The sequence below is a fragment of the Triticum urartu genome, chromosome 5A (assembly GCF_056163025.1).
Source record: "Triticum urartu cultivar PI428250 chromosome 5A, HENAU_Tu73, whole genome shotgun sequence".
NCBI classification, from domain to species: domain Eukaryota; kingdom Viridiplantae; phylum Streptophyta; class Magnoliopsida; order Poales; family Poaceae; genus Triticum; species Triticum urartu.
Genome location: NC_141877.1, coordinates 6,326,845 through 6,346,103, shown reverse-complemented (window position 1 = coordinate 6,346,103; position 19,259 = coordinate 6,326,845). Strand labels below are relative to the sequence as shown.

General features: G+C 42.9%; 2 protein-coding genes and 1 pseudogene across 9 annotated transcripts; all 3 read right to left on the bottom strand.

Moving 5' to 3' along the window:
* Positions 1–1,381: 1,381 nt before the first annotated feature.
* LOC125506824 (obtusifoliol 14-alpha demethylase-like) lies at positions 1,382–3,829 on the bottom strand. Of its 4 annotated transcripts, none has more exons than XM_087525239.1 (3): positions 3,381–3,829; positions 2,708–3,210; positions 1,382–2,608 (listed from the first exon to the last, which is right to left on the bottom strand). In XM_087525239.1, the coding sequence occupies exons 2-3, from the start codon at positions 3,191–3,193 to the stop codon at positions 1,619–1,621; spliced, it is 1,476 nt and encodes a 491-aa protein (XP_087381365.1). In that variant the 5' UTR covers positions 3,194–3,210; positions 3,381–3,829; the 3' UTR covers positions 1,382–1,618. The 4 variants fall into 4 exon arrangements, with proteins under 4 accessions (XP_087381365.1, XP_048527484.1, XP_048527485.1 ...); XM_048671527.2 differs by having other exon boundaries at positions 3,652–3,828; XM_048671528.2 differs by having other exon boundaries at positions 3,689–3,816.
* A 949-nt stretch (positions 3,830–4,778) lies between these two features.
* On the bottom strand, positions 4,779–9,912 carry LOC125506823 (obtusifoliol 14-alpha demethylase). Of its 5 annotated transcripts, none has more exons than XM_048671524.2 (4): positions 9,730–9,912; positions 9,563–9,658; positions 8,592–8,841; positions 4,779–5,963 (listed from the first exon to the last, which is right to left on the bottom strand). In XM_048671524.2, the coding sequence occupies exons 2-4, from the start codon at positions 9,568–9,570 to the stop codon at positions 4,953–4,955; spliced, it is 1,269 nt and encodes a 422-aa protein (XP_048527481.1). In that variant the 5' UTR covers positions 9,571–9,658; positions 9,730–9,912; the 3' UTR covers positions 4,779–4,952. The 5 variants fall into 5 exon arrangements, with proteins under 5 accessions (XP_048527481.1, XP_048527479.1, XP_087381363.1 ...); XM_048671522.2 differs by having other exon boundaries at positions 8,346–8,841; positions 9,730–9,907; XM_087525237.1 differs by lacking the exon at positions 9,563–9,658 and having other exon boundaries at positions 8,346–8,841; positions 9,730–9,761; positions 9,824–9,907.
* Positions 9,913–16,850: 6,938 nt separating this feature from the next.
* On the bottom strand, positions 16,851–18,350 carry LOC125555667 (uncharacterized; annotated as a pseudogene).
* Between the last annotated feature and the right edge of the window lie 909 nt (positions 18,351–19,259).

Below are 19,259 nucleotides of genomic sequence, written 5' to 3'. Positions count from 1 at the left end.
GTCATGAGCGAGAAAGCTACACGTATCTAAGAATGGTTTCGAGTTTTAGCTTAGACTGACATGCATGCATGCATGCTACTCTTTTGTGGACTAAAAATAGACAAAAGTATGCTTCATTGCATGTGACATTTGTTGGCCTACATTTTTTAATTGTACTCCATTCGTCCCATAGTATAGTGAACATTGGTTTTCATGAAAATCAAGCTTCGTAAACTTTGATCAAGTTTGCTGAAAAAATCATCTACATCTACAATAAAAGAATATATACCATATAAAAAAGTATTTCATGATGAATATAATGGTATTGTTTTCGTATTCTAGATGTTGATAATTTTCTATATAAACTTGATCAAAGTTGATAAGGTTTGACCTTGAAAAAAAAAATCTAGTATACACTATACTCTCGGACGGAGGGAGTATAATATAAATAAACAAAAGAAATGCATGCAAGTCGTATTTGTGGTGGTTCGGGAGATATCAATTGAGCTGCTACGTAGATACCAATCCACGCTAGTATATTACTATGCGACAAACATGACCATTCTACCATGCAAATTTAATGATACTGCTAACTGGGGACAATTTTCTACTCTGCTTGTCACGTCACGAGCAAGGAAATTGCGTGTATCTATGATTCGTTTCAAGTTTTAGCTTAGACTGGCATGCACTCATGCTACTCTTTTGTGGACAGAGTAGACAATTGTATAAGTAAACAAAAAGAAAGACATGCAGGTCTTATTTCTGATGGTTGGGAAGATGTTTTTAGTGCACACCTGGGCTGCTACGTGAGAAAGGAATCTACTCAGTCGTATGAGAATGCTGAATGTACTACCCAAATTTAGTACTCCCTCCGTCCGAAAATATTTGTCGAAAGAATGAATGTATCTAGACGTATTTTAGTTTTAAATACATCAATTTTTATCCATTTGTCCGGCAAATATTTACGGACGGGGGGAGTATTGTAATTAAGATTTAAGAATCTTTCGCAAAAAAAATTAAGATTTAAGAATCAGTTCAAGTTTAACCTTGGGTTGACGTACATGGTTGCCATTGTGTGCATGATTGGGACACTAAGAAATTATAGTATGTCTCATATATATATATATATATATATATATATATATATATATATATATGGGTAGTGATGGGACATGGAGGAACCCATGGGCTCATCGGTGATAAGTTTTCCAAGTGAAAATAGACTATTCATCGGAGTCACCACTGACGAGTGACCACCCCTCCCCTCCCCTCCGCGCTCTCGTTCCGTCATTGTCAATATCAGTGCAAGATTGCAAGAAATATCAGCGTAAGATAGTGTGCCTACCACGAATTTTTTCGAATGAACAAAGGAGAAGTGAAAGGATAAAAAAGAGGAAAGACATTGAAAGCAACAAAGACAATATATTTATTTATTATGGACATAGTTGTGGGTATTGACCATACTCAAACCCTAGTCCGCTACTGAACGTAACATCATTGTCTCCCAATACAAGTATGTGTCATACAAATACTAACATACTTTTTTGTATGTTACACATATCAAAAGACATATGCATACAGTACATATTGATTGCATGAATACAAGTAGAAGTAGATCATATAGTTAAGCGACTGCAAATTAAATTCCATTTCTCGTATATCTCACGAGTAATTTTCCCTGTGGATCTGGCAAGAACTTGCTCCAGTCTGTGTTAGGGAAGGGAGAGACCAATTCGAGATCAAAGTTCCTCAGCAAATGGCTCCATATCACTTTGAGTTGCATGTAAGCATAAGCCTCTCCAGTGCAAACGTGCCTTCCACCACCAAATGATGTGTAAGAGAACTTGCCACCCACTTTGTCCTCTCTTCTTTCTGGGCCAAACCGATTTGGATCATACACCTGAGGGTCCGTATAAATGTAAGGGATATAATTGTTTACTATAGTAGGAGTTGCTACGATGTAGTCCTGCGGGATGTCATATTGTTGGCCTTCTTTCGTCTGCACCGTGAAGCGCTTATGGACCCTGCGAACCAGCAGTGGTGTTGCAGGGTTCTTCCGCAGCGCCTCCTTGATGCAATTATGCAGCGTATCCATCTCTAAGAAGGCATTGTATTCTGGTCCGTCCTTGTATTTCTTGGCGACTTGATGTTGCTCCTCAATGGCAGCTCTTAAGAAGGCTGGATGGCTGAGAAGACAAGCTCCAGTCCAAGTACTAGTATGAGAGCTGGTGTGTTTTCCAGCAAACAGCAAGCCAATGATCAACCCGGCTACCTCTTCTACTGTTGTAGGGCGACCATCTTTGTACTTGGAGTCAATCAGTTTCTGCAGCGTGTCCTCCTCCACTCGCCCAGAGCTCTTACGGGACTCGACAACATTAGAGAGGATCTCTGTTAGCCTTATACGTGCCCTATCACGCTGCCGGTTTGCTGGAGTTGGGAGATATGGGAACAAGAAGCTGATCAAGGTCACACCCTTTTCGATCTCGCGAAAAAGTGTGTAGACTTCATCAAACATATTCTCCCGGACCTCTTTTCCAAGCAAACATCGGCCTGATATCAACATAAGTAGCTGCTCGAACTCAAGCTTTAGATCAACTACGCCTTCCTCTCCCCACTTTGCAAAGAAATCCTGTGCATATACATGAGTCAATTAATACACCACACGTCCATCACACACACACACACACACACACACACACACACACACACACAGAGTAAAAAGGCGCACCTCCACTTCTTGAAGCATTGGAGAAACATGGCTCCTTAACCTGGATGCCCTCAGTGCTTCACTGTGGAAGCGCATTTGTTCCATTCGGGTGGCGGTATCTCTACCATAACCAACTGCCTTGCCAAACATGGGCACTGTGAACTCAAGCAGATTACCATGGCTAATCTCTGACTCCAAACCTTGGAAGAAATGAGTCGTCGCCTCTGGCCCGATCAAGAGTGTTACCTTGATCACTCCAAAGCAACTTACACTGAAGACACTGCCATAGTTAACATATAGATAATTGAACATAGGTGGTAGACCCTTCTTCAGAAGGGTAGGTAATAATCCTAGGAGAGCAAGTCCATTCACCATGGGTGGAAGTTGGCCTGTTGTACGCTGTGGATCAATGTTGGTGATTCTTGCTCTTGTGATCTTGGTGGCCAATACAGTAATGAAAAGAAGAGCTATGGCCCACCACATCGTAGTGAGACTTGTCAAGTCCATGGTGATGTTTATTTGACCTGCAAGAACATTAGTATGAGTTACTCTCCCTCCCATTCATTTTATTAGGCCCATCTCTAAATAGACTGTTGTTGTTCTGTTGACAGTACATATATTGTACACTTCCCTACATGTACAACAGCTGAATAAACTTTTTATATAACCACGCATGCTTGAAGCTTAAATTTACCTGAGAACAAATCACATTCTTATGGACTCGGTGAACACCCAAGCATAACATATCGATGTTTATGCGGATCTAGCTAGTGGCATACAAATACTGACTGAGAGTAGAAAATAAAAAAAAAGCCAAAAAAGGAGAATGAATAAATCGCTAACGGCACTGATTAAAAGTACAGAATACTAGTAGAATAGACTATGCATGGTTTCATTATATTGCCTCAACAACGCGCATGCACCAAACTCTAATGAACAGAAGAGGTGGCAGCATGCATGCATACGTCAATACGTAGAGGCTTATTCGTCTCTTTCACGTACTAGCTAGTAGCAGCTAGTTAAATGGTATGTCTGCACTATCATCAAATTAGGGCTGCAATCTCTGCTAGCTAGCTAACTAGCAGTGAGTGAGTGCGAGATCTGTGCGGAGTAACACACAGGAAGGCAACTAAGGATATGAACATCGATATATAGAATATATACAGAGAGAGTGAGTGAGTGCAGTCTGGGAAGTCCAACATCAATTACAGCTACTCCTAGCTAGCAGCCACACTGTGACTAATGCCCGAGCCCGACCGTTGGTTCTTCTTGGTTGGAAATATCTCTGACTTTTGAGTACATAGTGTGGTGTCTAGAACCAGTGCTGCCGTACTCCCCACGTATGGAACGTCAAGTCCTAGCTAGTCGTAATCCATGGTTTCGTGCCCGAGTTGGAGTTTGCAACCTAATAGTCTGGGTCTGGCAATGACTACCAGAGAAAATACTACTCCCTCGCTTCTGGTTTGTATCTTAGGCCACGTTTTGACTATGAATTTAACTAGCAAAATATTCTCTCTCTCTCTCTCTCTCTCTCTCTCTCTCTCTCTCTCTCTGTGTGTGTGTGTAAATAATCAGCGACCCTTTTTGTAAGGAATAATAATTGGGCATGCATAGGGCCTCTTTGGTTCGTAAAATTCGCAAAACACAATAATCGGGGAGAAAGAGGCCGTGGTTTTCAACAAGAACTTGAAACACGCACACTTCTACAGATTATGCTATTACTGACAAAAGATCACAGATGCATGGTAGGAATATCCTTTTCAGATGAAGGCCACCATACGTGTCTAGGCCTTTGCCGAGAGTCCATGTCTTTGCCGAGTGCTTTCTGAATGGCACTTGTCAAAGAACAGGCTTTGCCGAGTGTCCAACCTTAGCCGAGGGCCTTTTTTTGCACTCGGTTTATGAGATCCTTTGCCGAGTGTCCAACAGGACGCACTACCAATCCGGGCCATTTCAGTAGTGAATAGTGAGTGCTCCATTTGGTTTTTTTAGGGGTGAATACTCCATTTAGTGCAAGCCTCACAAAATCTGCCAACCAGGAATCTTTTCAAATGCAACAGAAAAAAGTAGTGGAAGGACACAAAAGGACGGATGACATAGAAACCAACCAAGACTATGTATTTATTTCTTGATGAACATAATTGTGGGTACGGAACTACTAGCACTCAAAGCCAAGTCCGCCACTAAATGTGGCATCCAAACACGATTGCATTGATATTACACAGAAGTAAGCGTACATATACACATATAGGTTGCAGTAGATCAACTAATTAAGTGACTGCAAAATGCCATTCCTCTTATATTTTACGAGTAGTTTTCCTTGTGGCTCTGGCAAGAACTTGCTCCAGTCTGTCTTGGGGAAAGGGGAGATCAATTCGAGCTCAAAGTTCCTCAGCAAATGGCTCCATATCACTTTAAGTTGCATGTAAGCATAGGCCTCCCCGGTGCAAATGTGTCGTCCACCGCTAAATGACGTGTAAGAGAACTTGCCACCTACTTTGTCTTCTCTTCTTTCGGGGCCAAACCGGCATGGATCATATACCTGAGGGTCCTTATAGATATAAGAGATGTTATTGTTGACTATAGTGGGAGTTGCTACGATGTGGTCTTGCGGGATGTCATATTCTTTGCCCTCTTTCGTCTTCACCATGAAGCTCTTATGTGCTCTGCGGACCAGCATTGGTGTTGGAGGGTGCTTCCTTAGTGCCTCCTTGATGCAACTATGTAGTGTATCCATCTCTATAAATGCATTGTAGTCTAGCCCCATGTCCTTGTATTTGCTACTGATTTGTTGTTGCTCCTCAATGGCAGCTCTCAAGAAAGTTGGATGGCTGAGTAAACAAGCTGCAGTCCAAGTACTAGTGTGAGAGCTGGTGTGTTTTCCAGCAAACAACAAGCCAATGATTAGCCCGACTACCTCTTCTACCGTTGTAGGGCGACCATCTTTGTACTTAGAGTCGATCAATTTCTGCAGCGTGTCCTCCTCAACTCTGCCAGAGTTCTTACGGGAATTGACGACATCGGAAAGGATTTGTGTTAGCCTTATGCGCGCTCTATCTCGCTGCCGGTTTGCTGGAGATGGGAGATATGGGAACAAGAAGCTGATCAAAGTCACACCATTGTCTTCAATCTCGTGAAATAGTGTGTAGACTTCATCGAACATGTTCTCCCGAACCTCTTTTCCGAGCAAACACCTGCTTGAGATCAACATGAGTAACTTCTCGAACTCAAGCTTTAGATCAACTATGCCTTCATCTCCCCATTTTGCAAAGTAACCCTGCATGAATGCATCGATACAACATAAGTTTTGTGCAACTTGTATGTAAACATGTACTCTAGAACAGATGAGTAATTTATGGTTTAAACTTTGTAACGAAAAGATGCCTGTGCATGCATAAACCGAGCTAGAGGCCCTTTTCGGGGCAAAAATACACTAGTAGAAAAAGGGTCAAACGTGAAGCACATTAGTGCCGGTTTGTATTTGAGTCGGCACTAATGTATACATTAGTGCCGGTTCCAACGGCTAGCCGGGCCGCTTTCATTAGTACCGGTTTGTGGCGAACCTTTAGCACCGGTTCGTGCCACGAACCGGTACTAATGACAGTGGTGGCAGGATGTTGTCAGACTGGGGCCCCTCCAGCCCCTTTAGTACCGGTTCTTGGCACGAACCGGTACTAAAGGTCGTCCTACATAAACCCTTCGTCCACCCGAGCTCGCTCTGTTCTTCCCCTTTCCCCTCTCCTCTCTGTTCTTTCCCTCTTCCTCTCGAGCTCATCACACATTTTGCCCAAAATTTGTCAAGATTTGAAGGCCCCCATCCATTCAAATGATCACAAAGGTTAGCAACTTTGTCCTTTCATCTCTCATTGCTAGATTAGCTCTTGCAATGCTTTATATAGTGATTAATTTGTGATTTTAGTAATTTGGGAGGATATATATATATATATATATATGTGTGTGTGTGTGTGTGTGTGTGTGTGTGTGCTAGTATTTGATTTATATGCAATTTGAGGTCAAAAATAACACTTAGTTTGCATATGTAGATGTGGTTTACTTAGTGCCTTCTAAATCTCCGTCGTAACCACCGTCGATCGCCCGCACCGTCCCGTCGCCGGCACCACCTTATGGTGAGCCTCTTGTTCATGAAATTTTATATAAAAATTGATATTTGTGTGATTTGGATATATAGTTACTCGTATAATTATCTTACCCGTACGTTGTTTGTTATACATATAGTGCCATGGTCATGAACCACTTCCAATTGTCATCGTGCTCCGAAGGCACCAATTAGGCTAATGCCACTGGCTCCGAAGGCAACATACATATGTAGGAGAAATTGTATATAGCTATACATGTGTGTATGTGTAAATTAATATGATGGTTTGTGAGACATTGATGATATATATATGATTGGTTCTACTAAAAATTCTATTTATATATATATATATATATATATATATATATATATATAATTGGTTCTACTAGGTATGCTAAACTAAGCCTGAGCGCAAATTCCTTATTCTGCACTCCGGCCAGAACACGCGCTCATGCTCCTCTAAACAACTCAAGGCGCGCACGCTAACCGGCATGCAGTTGCTTCCCACTTGATCGTAAAGCATGAGTAACATGTAGTAAAACACACTAACCACGTTACAAGGATCACACTTCTATTTGTTTCTAATTTGGTGGTAACCGATGGTAACCGATGCTAACCACGTTACAAAGTAGTAGTTCTAGTAATTTATTTATTTCTCTGGAATGGAGGGTCTTATATAGCCACGTTATGTTCACTTTTGCATGTATGGTAACAACAAGTGGTAGATCTAGTAATTCATGGTAACGCCAAGTTGGGCTCAATTATAAATCTATGGTAACGCCACGTTGTACTTCTAGTAATGGGGAAAACTAAAATTTAATACTAGTAGTAATGAGGTGTCATAATCAAATTACCACATACCCAAAGCTAACAACAATTGGCACGTACAGAAGTCATTTACCCGGCTAGTTAACAAGGCAAATCTAGTGCGGTAATCATTTTACTATATTTTGCAAACCGTTACGAGGGTCTAAACTAAAAGAGATGTGGTCAGCTAATTTGGCTGGGCGTGGTGGTCTATGCAGCCAGTTAATCAATTATTGATGTTACGATGGTTTCCATCCTTTTTACGATCAAGCGGAGGGAGGCCTGTTGGTTGGCTAATTTGTGGCACTGCGCGCGGACGTCCGGTCCGCCCACCTAGCCGGAGCGCATGATTAGCGATTCTACGCTCGGGTGTACTTTAGCGCTACAATATATATATAACGTGTACAATGTGTAGTACCGTAAAATACCAGCAAACGAAAAAAAATTAAAATGGAAAACACAAAATTAAATGAAAAAGAAATCATAAAACCAAAAACCCCCCAAACATTTTAGTACCGGTTGGTGTTACCAACCGGTACTAAAGGGCTCCCGGCCCCCGGAGCTAGCTCGTGCCACGTGGTTTCCCTTTAGCACCGGTTCGTGCTGAACCGGTATTAAAGGGGGGGGGGGCTTTAGTGCCGAAACTTTAATGCCGGTTCCTAAACCGGCACTAAAGGGTCTTACGAACCGGTGCTATTGCCCGGTTCTGCACTAGTGATAACAAATGAGTAAGGGCACAGCCTGTTTGCTACGCACCTCCACTTCTTGAAGCATGGGATAAACATGGCTCCTCAACCTTGATGGTCTCAATGCTTCGATATGGAAGCGCATTTGTTCAGTTCGGGTGGCGGTATCTCTGCCATAACCAACTGCTTCACCAAACATGGGCACAGTGAACTCAAACAGATTACCGTGGCTAATCTCCGACTCCAGACCTTGGAAGAAATGAGCCGTCACCTCTGGCCCGATCAACAGTGTTACCTTCACTCCAAATGAACTTACCATGAATACACTGCCATATTTGACATATAGATCATTCGTCATTGCCGGTAGACCCTTGTTGAAAAGGGTAGGTAATAGTTTGAGGAGAGCAACTCCATTCACCAGGGGAGGAAGTTGACCTGTTGTACGATGTAGATCAACGGTGGTGAATCTTGCTCTTGAAATCTTGGTGACTAACACGGTGATGAAAAGAAGAGCCACGGCCCACCACACTGCGGTAAGACTTGTTAAGTCCATGTTGTTATTTGGCCTGCAAGAACATTAGTATGAGTTACTCCCTCCCCTTCATTTTGTTAGGCACATCTCTATGAGTTGGATTGACTAGGAGTCCTTTTATGGACGTCACATAAATGGACTGTTAAGATGTTAGAGTATATATTGTACACCATGCATGATGCTTATAGAACTATATATGATGCTTAAATTTACTTGAGAACAAATCGATTAAACTTGGAATCTGATAAAGTACCCGATGTCAGGTACGTGCACATGGCAAAAGGAACGTTTTTTGTGACATTTTATATTTGTTGAGGATGGCAAGTTTAGTGGGCAAGCATGGCAAATCTGTCTTAGTTTATCTTTTTGCTAGGAAAATTGCTGTGCTTGTAAGAAAAATGGACATCCACGCATCAACTAAAATTGCCATAAAAATCGTTTGTTTTGCCATGTGCAAGTACCTGACGTCAGGTACTTATCATTTTCGTTAAACTTCTTGTACGACTAGAAGTCCTTTTATACACTTAGAATTGAATAAACTTCTTATATAACCATGATGCTTAAATTTACTTGAGAACAAATTTCATTTTTATATACTCAGTGAATAACCAAGCATATATAACTTACTTTTTTGAAAAGATGGACAGCACCCAGGGCCTAACCGAACATAACATATGGATGTTTCTACAAATCTAGCTAGCTTGGCTTACAAATATTGACTTGGAGTAAAAAATAAAAAGGAAAAAACAAGGTACCATATCATGCAGCTGACATGACAATATTACTGATATATATGCCAAGAGAAAAAAAAATCACAAATCGTGAAGCAACTTAGCGTGCAGATAGGAGACCTGGCAAGTTAAAATTAATTAATCCACAGCGCTAACTTTAGAAAGAAGATCTAGCTAGCATGCATACATACCTCAATATGTCTCGGCAAAGAGGGTTGTGAGCTCATGAGTGTATGTATACTACCTGCTAGCTGGTTAGTGTCTCACATATATATATCATGTAGCATCGTAAATTAGAACCGTCCTCAGCGCCGCACATAGAAAACACAGGAAGGAGGTAAGGACACTTAACATGGATAGCTAGAATATATAGAGAGAGTGAGTGCAGGGTACCAAGCTATGTATGACTAACTGTTATACCAGCACGGTCCACACGGGCAAGCTAGCTAGTAGTAACAGTTTGGGAAGTCCAACATTACTTCTAGCTTAACTAGCATCCAAGCTTAGCTAGTATCCACTGTGACTAATGCATGCACGTGTTTCTTCCTGTTCAAAATTGAGCTTTGACTCTTTTCAGTAGCTAGCATAGATACCGTACTGTGTTCTACTAGTATTCGGCGGGTAATCAAGTTGGAGTCTGCAACTTAATTGTATGACAGTGACTAGGAGAAAATAGCACTGAAAGGTATTAAGTGCCTAACTATTATGTAGCTCACCATATTTGCACAGAATCGAGGGTCAAATAATATCTTTAAGCATATATCACTGCCTACTCTTTTGAAAAACCTCAGGCGTCAGTGATCACATGGGCGGCTAGTAGTTGGAGTGTTGGACTACACAACACTAGATAAACATGTTGACTGATAGACCGTGCTGAGCCGTCACAAATTTTGAACATGGTTAAGCAGGTCAAGACTCTAGCTGCTGGGAGAAATATTTGTAGTCACAACTTGGTTACTATGCTAAAACTAGCCAAAACACTGCATGTTCGATTGGCAACAGTCTTTTTTTTCTTTTGAGTGAAGATTGGCAACAGTCAAATTAAGAAGAAGAGAGAAAGCAATTTACAACAGTACGCCATTGGCATACTCTCGAAAAAAATTAAGAAGAAGAAGAAGATACCCCCCTCCCCCCCCCCCCCCCCCCCCCCCGCGTCGTCCTTCCTGGTTCACTCGGGGGCGAAACCCTAGCCCGCCGCCACAAGCCCACTCCCCTGGTCTCCCTCCCCCACCGCCGCCGTCGGCCTTCGCCGGGCCTAGCTCGCGCGGTGGTTGGCGGCGGCGGGGCGTCCACTCGCGCCATCTGCGTCGGTTAGCCCGCCCCTCCTCCCTGGTCGCCCTCCCTGGTTCACTCAGGGGCGAAACCCTAGCCCGCCGCCACAAGCCCACTCCCCTGGTCTCCCTCCCCCACTGCCGCCGTCGGCCTTCGCCGGGCCTGGCTCGCACGGTGGTTGGCGGCGGCGGGGCGTCCACTCGCGCCATCTGCGTCGGTTAGCCTGCCCCTCCTCCCTGGTCGCCCTCCCTGGTTCACTCAGGGGCGAAACCCTAGCCCGCCGCCACAAGCCCACTCCCCTGGTCTCCCTCCCCCACCGCCGCCGTCGGCCTTCGCCGGGCCTGGCTCGCGCGGTGGTTGGCGGCGGCGAGACGTCCACTCGCGCCATCTGCGTCGGTTAGCCCGCCCCTCCTCCCTGGTCGCCGCTGTGGGTTTCGCCTCTCCCCTTTTCTGCATCGGCGCTCTCCCTCGTCGACTGTCCCTGGCACCGCCCCATCCGCCGGATCCGGTGCTGGTGGTGGCTCTGACGGCGGCTGGCTGCTAGATCCGGCTGCCTCACTCTGGGCCAGGGTGGCGGCCTTGCGCCTGTTTAGGCTTGCCGCGGTCGTTCTGGAGTCGCCGGATCCAGGGCCCTGGCGGCTGCTGGCCATCGACTTTTGCCGGATCTGGCCTTTGGGGACGCTGCAGACGTGATTTTGTTCTCCGGGGAGGCGCGTGGTGTCTACGGAGATGCTCCTGGTGGGTGTGGCGGGGATGTCGGCTGGCTGCAGATGTGATGCGTGTGGTGGTTGGATGCCGAGGCGGCGACCCCGGATTGTGCGGACATCGTCGTCTCTGCGGCGAGCGGCGCTTGTGGGTGCTAATCCGTGACTTTGGCGTGTGGGCGGCGAGGTTGCGGCGGACGTGTTCTACGGTGGCGGGACGCCCCATCGGCCGGCGTTCCTGCTTTTGATGAAGACCTTCGTCCCTCCCAGCTGGCTTGCGCCCTTCTGGTCAGATCTGGGACCGTGTGGGCGGGGTGTGGAGCGGGACCGGGGGAAACCCTTGGTCATTGGCGGCGGCCACGACATTGACGGCGCCATTGGCGTCGACTCCCTCCTTGGAGGCCTTGTTGAGGTCCCCTCCTAATCGCTGCTTTGCATCCTGGTGGTGAAAGCTCTAGCTCCCCTTGCGGACAGCGGCGGCGTGCTGTCGTCGCATCCCTTCTTGGAGGCGTCGTCCGGGGCGCATGGCTGCAAGGTTGGCGCTTGCTACTTGTTTGTGGGCGGATGGTGGCGCCTTCATGTTCATCCTCTTCCGTCGGTCTTCGTCTGTGGTATCGTCTTCAACTCGCGTTTGGATGTGCAGTTGGCTGTGCCCGGTGGTGAGGTCATGGTAGTCCTGTGGGTGTGGTTCAAGCTCTGGTTCCTCACGTCTGGGATGCTCTGCTGGTTCTGTTCATGCCGCTCTCGGTGAGCTTTCTACCTTCCGACGGTTCGGCGCCCTTCGAGCCAGGGCGAGAGGATTGTGGTCTTCTTTGGAGGTTGATTAGGATGGCATGCTTTCAGGCTCTGCAGGAGTAGGTGATGGCGTTGGCCTCTGACGCTGGTGCTGCTTGTGTTCTCACCCTGTTGCCGGTGTAGCTGTTGTTCTAGACGTTTGGCCTTTACAATTCAGGCTGGGACCCCTCTTCTATTTTTCGTTTGCCTGTATTGCTGTTAGGTTGTGAGTTGTTCTAGCACCTTGTATCTTTGCCGTTTTTCTTGTAAGTTGTCTGTTTGTAATCCTGGCCGATTGATGGCTTTGTTAATTCAAAACCGGGCTAGGTTCGAGCCTTTTCTCGGGCTCGGCCGTCGCCTTTTCTCTAAAGAAGAAGAAGAAGAAGAAGAAGAAGAAGAAGAAGAAGAAGAAGAAGAAGAAGAAGAAGAAGAAGAAGAAGAAGAAGAAGAAGAAGAAGAAGAAGAAGAAGAAGGAGAAGAAGAGATTGGGTGGTGGAGGAGGAGGGCAATAACTAGAGGCGGTTACCTAGCTAGTATTAGTGGTCGATAGATTAACATCACTAAACGCCGCCGAGTGCTAGAGACCCATCACCTAGACACCACCTTTGCTCAAGTAAATGTTGCATTAATTCTCCTTAGTCTATTTCTCCTTTTAGCTAGTATCATGCATGCCAACTAAGCAATTTTGATGAGGTGATATAGAATTAAATGAATAAAGAAAGCGTTGAGTATCATATTATAAGACTGTATCACAATAAATTGTATATTATTATATGTCATGCATGGCAACAAATGAGACCACCTAAAATACTAGTTTTTTTTGCGGGGACACCTAGCTAAGATACTACTATATAATACTCCCCACTAGCTATTACTTATTTTATTCTTAAGTTAGTACTTAGTTAAATTCCCTGGTTTACTGTCTGCCTAGCAACCAATAGAGTAAACTATTCCCAAACTACCGTTTGAGTGCGAACGTAGTTGCGTACATGACAACATAGTTGTGGAGTTGGTAGTTTCCTTCTAGTAGCTCTTTGGTGGTAACAATACCCATGAAAAGAGAGGTAAAAATTGGCATACCTTTTGCTAAATAGGGTAACCCGGATGAAATGTTGTTAAATGAGGTAATTAGTGCCAGAAATATCAATGTAGGGGGTGAAAACTAAAATTTACTCTAGATAGAAGTCCCCTCTGCTTATTTGGAAAAATTCTCTTCCACTGATCTTGTGCAAATGGACAATTCCAGAAGAGATTAATAAGAGTTCCCTCTTGACTATCACAATATCAGCACGGTTGAAGCTTTGATGATGGAATGGCTTTATGTGAAGAAGATATCTACATTTATACAACCATGTAACAACATTCAGAAGAAAACTTTGTGTTCAAGTTGGGCAGCACATTTCCAAAGCTTAGCAAAGAGGAAGTGACCCCCCCCCCCCCTTTTCTTGGGTCAAGGACTCATGGGCCAAAGTGCACGACACAGACGTGATCACCACCTTCTCTACCGAGCTCCGATGCCCGGAGTTGACTCAAAAGATCAGGCGCAAGTCCCCACAGATGACACCAGAGCTCTTCGACATTGCCAAAAACTACACTACCGGGATGTAAGTGGTCCTCAACAAGCAAAAGTACAACGAGGGGAAAGATAGAGGAGCGCCCAAGTCATCCAAGGCCAAAGCCACCAGAGTCTCCCAGATCCAAGAGCGCTCGCGGATTGTCAAGGAGGAACAACAATCATAAGCGCGAGAGCGATGATAAGGATGACCTTGTCGCGACGGCCAAACATGCCCTGACATGGGGTATCGACATCGCAACCCGAAAGAAAAGAGGAATAGATCTCTTTTGAAACTAGAAAACCAAGAAGCCATTGTGGGTGAATATTGTCGAAGATCTTTGGATTGTTTGGTTTCAAGATATTCGAAGCAGCAGCCGCTATGGCTTTGAAGAAGAAAGGCATGTTAAAGTTGGTCTTGAGCTAAATGACAAGCCTCTCCATGGGATGGTGAATGTGAAACATAGGTTCACCAGTTGGAGCTGAAACTGCAACTCCAGAAGGGATTTTGAGCATTTCGATGGGCTAGAAAAGAAAACTAATGATATTCAAAAAAATAACCAAAAATAACATCTGCAAATGATCCTTCGCATAATTCTCTAATAAAGAACAAAAACTTACCCTTCACATAGTCTAGTTTGACTCAAATGAGTTGTGTCAATATCAAGAATACAAACAAGCATGAGAAAGGTTGTTGAACACCAAGCATGCCAGCAAACCTCTCTCGAGTGTAAACTTTGATCAAATCAAAATGATGACTCTGAGTTTTGATTTTTTACTTTTTCAAATTTGCATACTTTTTTCAAACTCACAAACTTTTTACTAAAATATTTTTAAACTTACGAATGTTTTTCTCAAATCTGTGGATACTTTTTTCAAATTCACAAACGTTTTCATTTTTTGTGAACTTTCCTCAAATTCATCAAATTTTTCAAACTTTGTGAAAAAAATTCAAATTCATGAACTCTTTCATAATTATGAGTTTTTTTAAAATGTTAAATTTTTTCAAAAAACGTGTTTATTTTTTATTTTTATGAACTTCCTTTTCAAATTTATTTTGCTTTTTCAAATCCATGAACTTTTTGTAAACCGACCAACATTTCATAAATCCATGAACTTTTCTAATTTCACGAACATATTCAAAATCACAAAATCCTGAACCAGCAGCACCACAAAACTGACAAGTAAGTGAAGCGAAGGAGTGAAGTTTAATAGGCCACAGCCCACTTCCGTTCGCATGAGCGTCGGTTCCCGATTCGACGCTATAGGCGCTTTTTCTCAGCTATGTATCGCTTTTTCTCTCTGCATTTTTCTCTTTTTTCGATGCTAGCATAGGTTATATTTATCTTTTAAAACAATATTTTATTTTTTAGTGTTTCTTTGTTTTATTTAATTTTTCTTCGATGTCCACTGGTAATTGATTTCTTCTTTTTCCTTTTTCATTTTTTTCAACTCATTTTTTTAACACATTGTAAATTTTTCATATATATTAGAGACATTTTAGACAAGTTTAATATTTTATAAATTCGTAATTAACCTTTTTTGAATTTATGTTTTGATGTTTAACTTTTACACATTGTACATTTTTCCTATACATCTGAAACATTTTATATATACGTTTAACAATTTTTGAAGTACAAGTAAACATTTTTCAAGTATGCATTGAACATTTTTATAATGAAACAAAACCGTTTTTCAACCTACACTGTTTTTTTAATTGTAAAAATATAATTTTTAAATTTCATGAATGTTTATTTAAACACATGAGCTTTTCCAAATAGCACGTGATTTTTTTAGAATGTTGTGACACATTTTTTTAATTTTGCAAACACTTTTTGCATTGCTTAAACATTTTTAAAATTTCATGAACATTTTTTTGGAACGCATGACCAGTTTTTTAAATGTCTTGATAATTCTTTTTGAATGCTACGAACAATTTTTTTAACCACATGAACATTTTATAAATGTTCAGTGATATTTAAAACAAATAACTAATGTAATATTTAAAATATTTTAAAATAATAATAAACACACAAACCAAACAGAATGCTAAGCGTCTTGATGCAAAAGGACAATTCCAAACGAGAGATGAAGAACAATTTCTCTTGAATTCACTAGTAAAATTGGTCTTGAGCTGAATGAGAAACCTCTCTATGGGGTGGTGAATGCTAAGCGTGGTCCACGGCTCCATGAGAGATTTTGGGTATTTTGATGGGCTAGACCAGAAAACTAATGATATGCGGAAAACAACCAAAACATATACCATCTACAATAATCCTTCGCACAACTCTCTAATAAAGTACAAAAAAATTATCCTTCACATAGTCTAGTTTGAATCAAATGAGTTGTGCCAATATCACAAATACAAGCAATCACGAGAAAGGTTGCAATGTCACTGCATATTTAAATCAACTCCTTGAATTGATTCATTTAAAATGGTAGAAATAGTGATCGGTTAATTTGGCTAGAACACAAGGTGAAAACTGATGCCATGACATTTCGTCAACAACACTTTCATCCACTATTTTGAGCTCAGTATATATATGAGAAAAACAATCCAATATTTGGCTAGAACACAACTACATTGGACACTCAACTAGACTACGTTGATGAACTAGCTCAAATCAACCATCACACATATATAGCGAATTTGATTGCAACGTGTGCGCACAAAATATCCAGACATGATCTTGAAACTCATTTGGCCACTACTTTCTGATAATAAGTGTGGCTCTTCTCTTGGGCTCACTTCTCACTAATGTCGGCGTCTCCAAAAGACTATGTCCCAACAAATTAACAAAACACTAACAAGGTGGCAGGTTCCCATAACAAAACAAGGTCTTGATTAGCATAGATCGGCGATGCTCGATGCTGATTTTCACACCGCTGGAAAGCGGTAGCAACGCCTGCACCAACGAGTTGGCCCTTGAATCTTCTTCATGGCAGTGGATTTTGATTCTCTCGATACAAGGGTAGTTGCCTGAGCCCGACAACGGTGCTCTCTTGTCGACTACAAAGCAGATTTAGCACCCTTGCATGTACTACATTTCTCCTGCAGAGTGTCAACATTAAGGTACTATATTAGCAAGGGCCTAAGAGGTCCTACTGTTCCAGCGGGTCAATTGGTATTTAGAGATGGTTCCAGGTGGTTACCATTTCGAGTTTAAAACTTAGCTCGTTCAACTTGGGCGAACGATGTAGGAGGCGACGCGGCGGGTAGAAGTAAGCAGCTAGGCTCCAATCACCCAACAACAGACTTGTCAGGTTGCTGAACACCGGGCATGTCTGCAAACCTCTCTCAGATGTGAACTTTGATGAAATCAAAATGATGACAGTGAGTTTAGTAGTTGATTATTCGATACTTTTAAGCTAGCTTGTTAAGATACACATATATAGGAGGGGAAACAAGTAAGCTGAAAAAAGTGAAGATCCTTTGAATTTACATCCGAGAAGAAACTATATAACAAAATCTAACCAAGGAAGCAAATATATTCACCTAGACTCGTATGGATATGAAAAGAAAACTAGTTTGTACCTCAGGTAATGGTGTCTGCAACTCCAAGGCGTCGGATGTGAGAGGCCAGCAAGTAGACCAATGACCCATAAGTAGACCATGACCCAGAAGTAGACCATGACCAAGTATTGTGCTTTCCATAAACTGAAATGTGTCATATCTCAGGCTAACTGAAGTTGTTACTAGAAAGAACATATCCCTGGTTAATATAGCACAGAAATGACATCATGATTCTAAGATAGAGAGATGGGTAAGATTGCTAGCACAAATCAGGACACCTTGGTGATAAGGTAGCTAATGATATGTAGAACCTTGAGTGACCTCGATGAGATCTCCATCAAGTCCACCAAACAACAATGCTCTAGCTCTAAATGCTCAAGGATTGGACAGTCGCAGTTCAGCGACCTAAAGAACTCATCTCTCGACAAGAGAGATTGGAGCCTGACTATTTTGAGGTGTTGTATACAAAACATGGTTGTGCTATCCAGAAACACGGGTCCTGAAACATGAAGGAGATGAACTTTGTGCATCATGACATGAAGAATCCACTCACAACACATGATACTATCAACTTCATGGACAAAGATCTGGGATTCATCCAAGGAAGCAGTGTTGTCACGTAAGAGCAGCAACGAGCAAGCGATCCCCGATCTTATCTAACTTGTCACCATCCATGAAGTTCTGGTGATCGATGCAAATGAATGGCGTAGAAGCCCGGAGATAGCGCCACCTCGTCGAGAGCAGACTTGTGTGCATGGCCCCCACCATTGACCAGAAGGACATCACATGGTGGAGCAGCTCGTTGGGAAGGCTCCTATCATCGGTGCCTCACGTGCTCTTGGAACTGAAGGGGATTGAGGCTAGTTCTGACATTTCACCACACAGCCGACTGCATGGATCCAGCAGTGCAACGAATGAATACTTAAAATCAGACATACACGATGTAGATAGCTTTGAAGTTAGAAACACCAAATGAGCTGAGAATGTTCCATGCATGATACGTCTATCAAAAAAGAAAAGAGAAAGGTATGCTTTTGATCCCTTAAGTTTACCAAAAGTCTACATCTAGTCCCTTAAGAATTTTTGGGCAACATTTAGTCCTGCATGTCACAAAACCGGAAAATTTTCATCCAAAACCGAAGCAAAGTGGTATTGATGCTGACATGTCACTGGTTTTGGAATCCCACCTGCCATGTCAGCAGTCAAAGTCAAAGATCCCTCGTTTCGCAAGAAAAAAGTCAAATCCCTCTCACAAATGCACTAGCAGGAAGCGGAACCAGCGATCAACAACCAACAGGCCGCAACCGCACGCGTGCCATAGCCTGCAACTAACTTGAGATCCGTCACACCCGGTACGAACTCGACACCACTTTCTTACTCCATCACAGCAGTCATCGCGGACATTGCCTTGTCTTCTCCTACCTCTCCAGCAGCACGGGATCCAGATCGACGGTGAGCCCAACCACACTGCCTCCTCCTCACACGACCACCTCCTTTGCCATGATACACTTGTCCACATATCTACAAACTGGTTATATTTATTCGAAATGATTTAGTTATTACAATATATTGCCAGGTTCCTCCGAGTGCTAGTATTGGTGATCCCCAAATGTGCTTTTACACGCTGTACTTGATGTTGATGAGCAGCAAAAGAAAGAAAACCAAATGGTGCTCTACGCACAAAACATGGCAATCAGTTTGAAACGAAGCATAAGATTCTAACAACTCTTAAAAAGAGTACATGCCACTTCACTGAATGGTGAGGTTTCATACAGATATCTATCAGTAAAACAATAATTATTGAACCCAAAAGATGCATGCGAATGCACCAACCTATACCACAGAATTTGTTGATGTTTATATGCAGCAGCACAGCGACGGAGCCAGAAAAAGGTGATAGGGGGG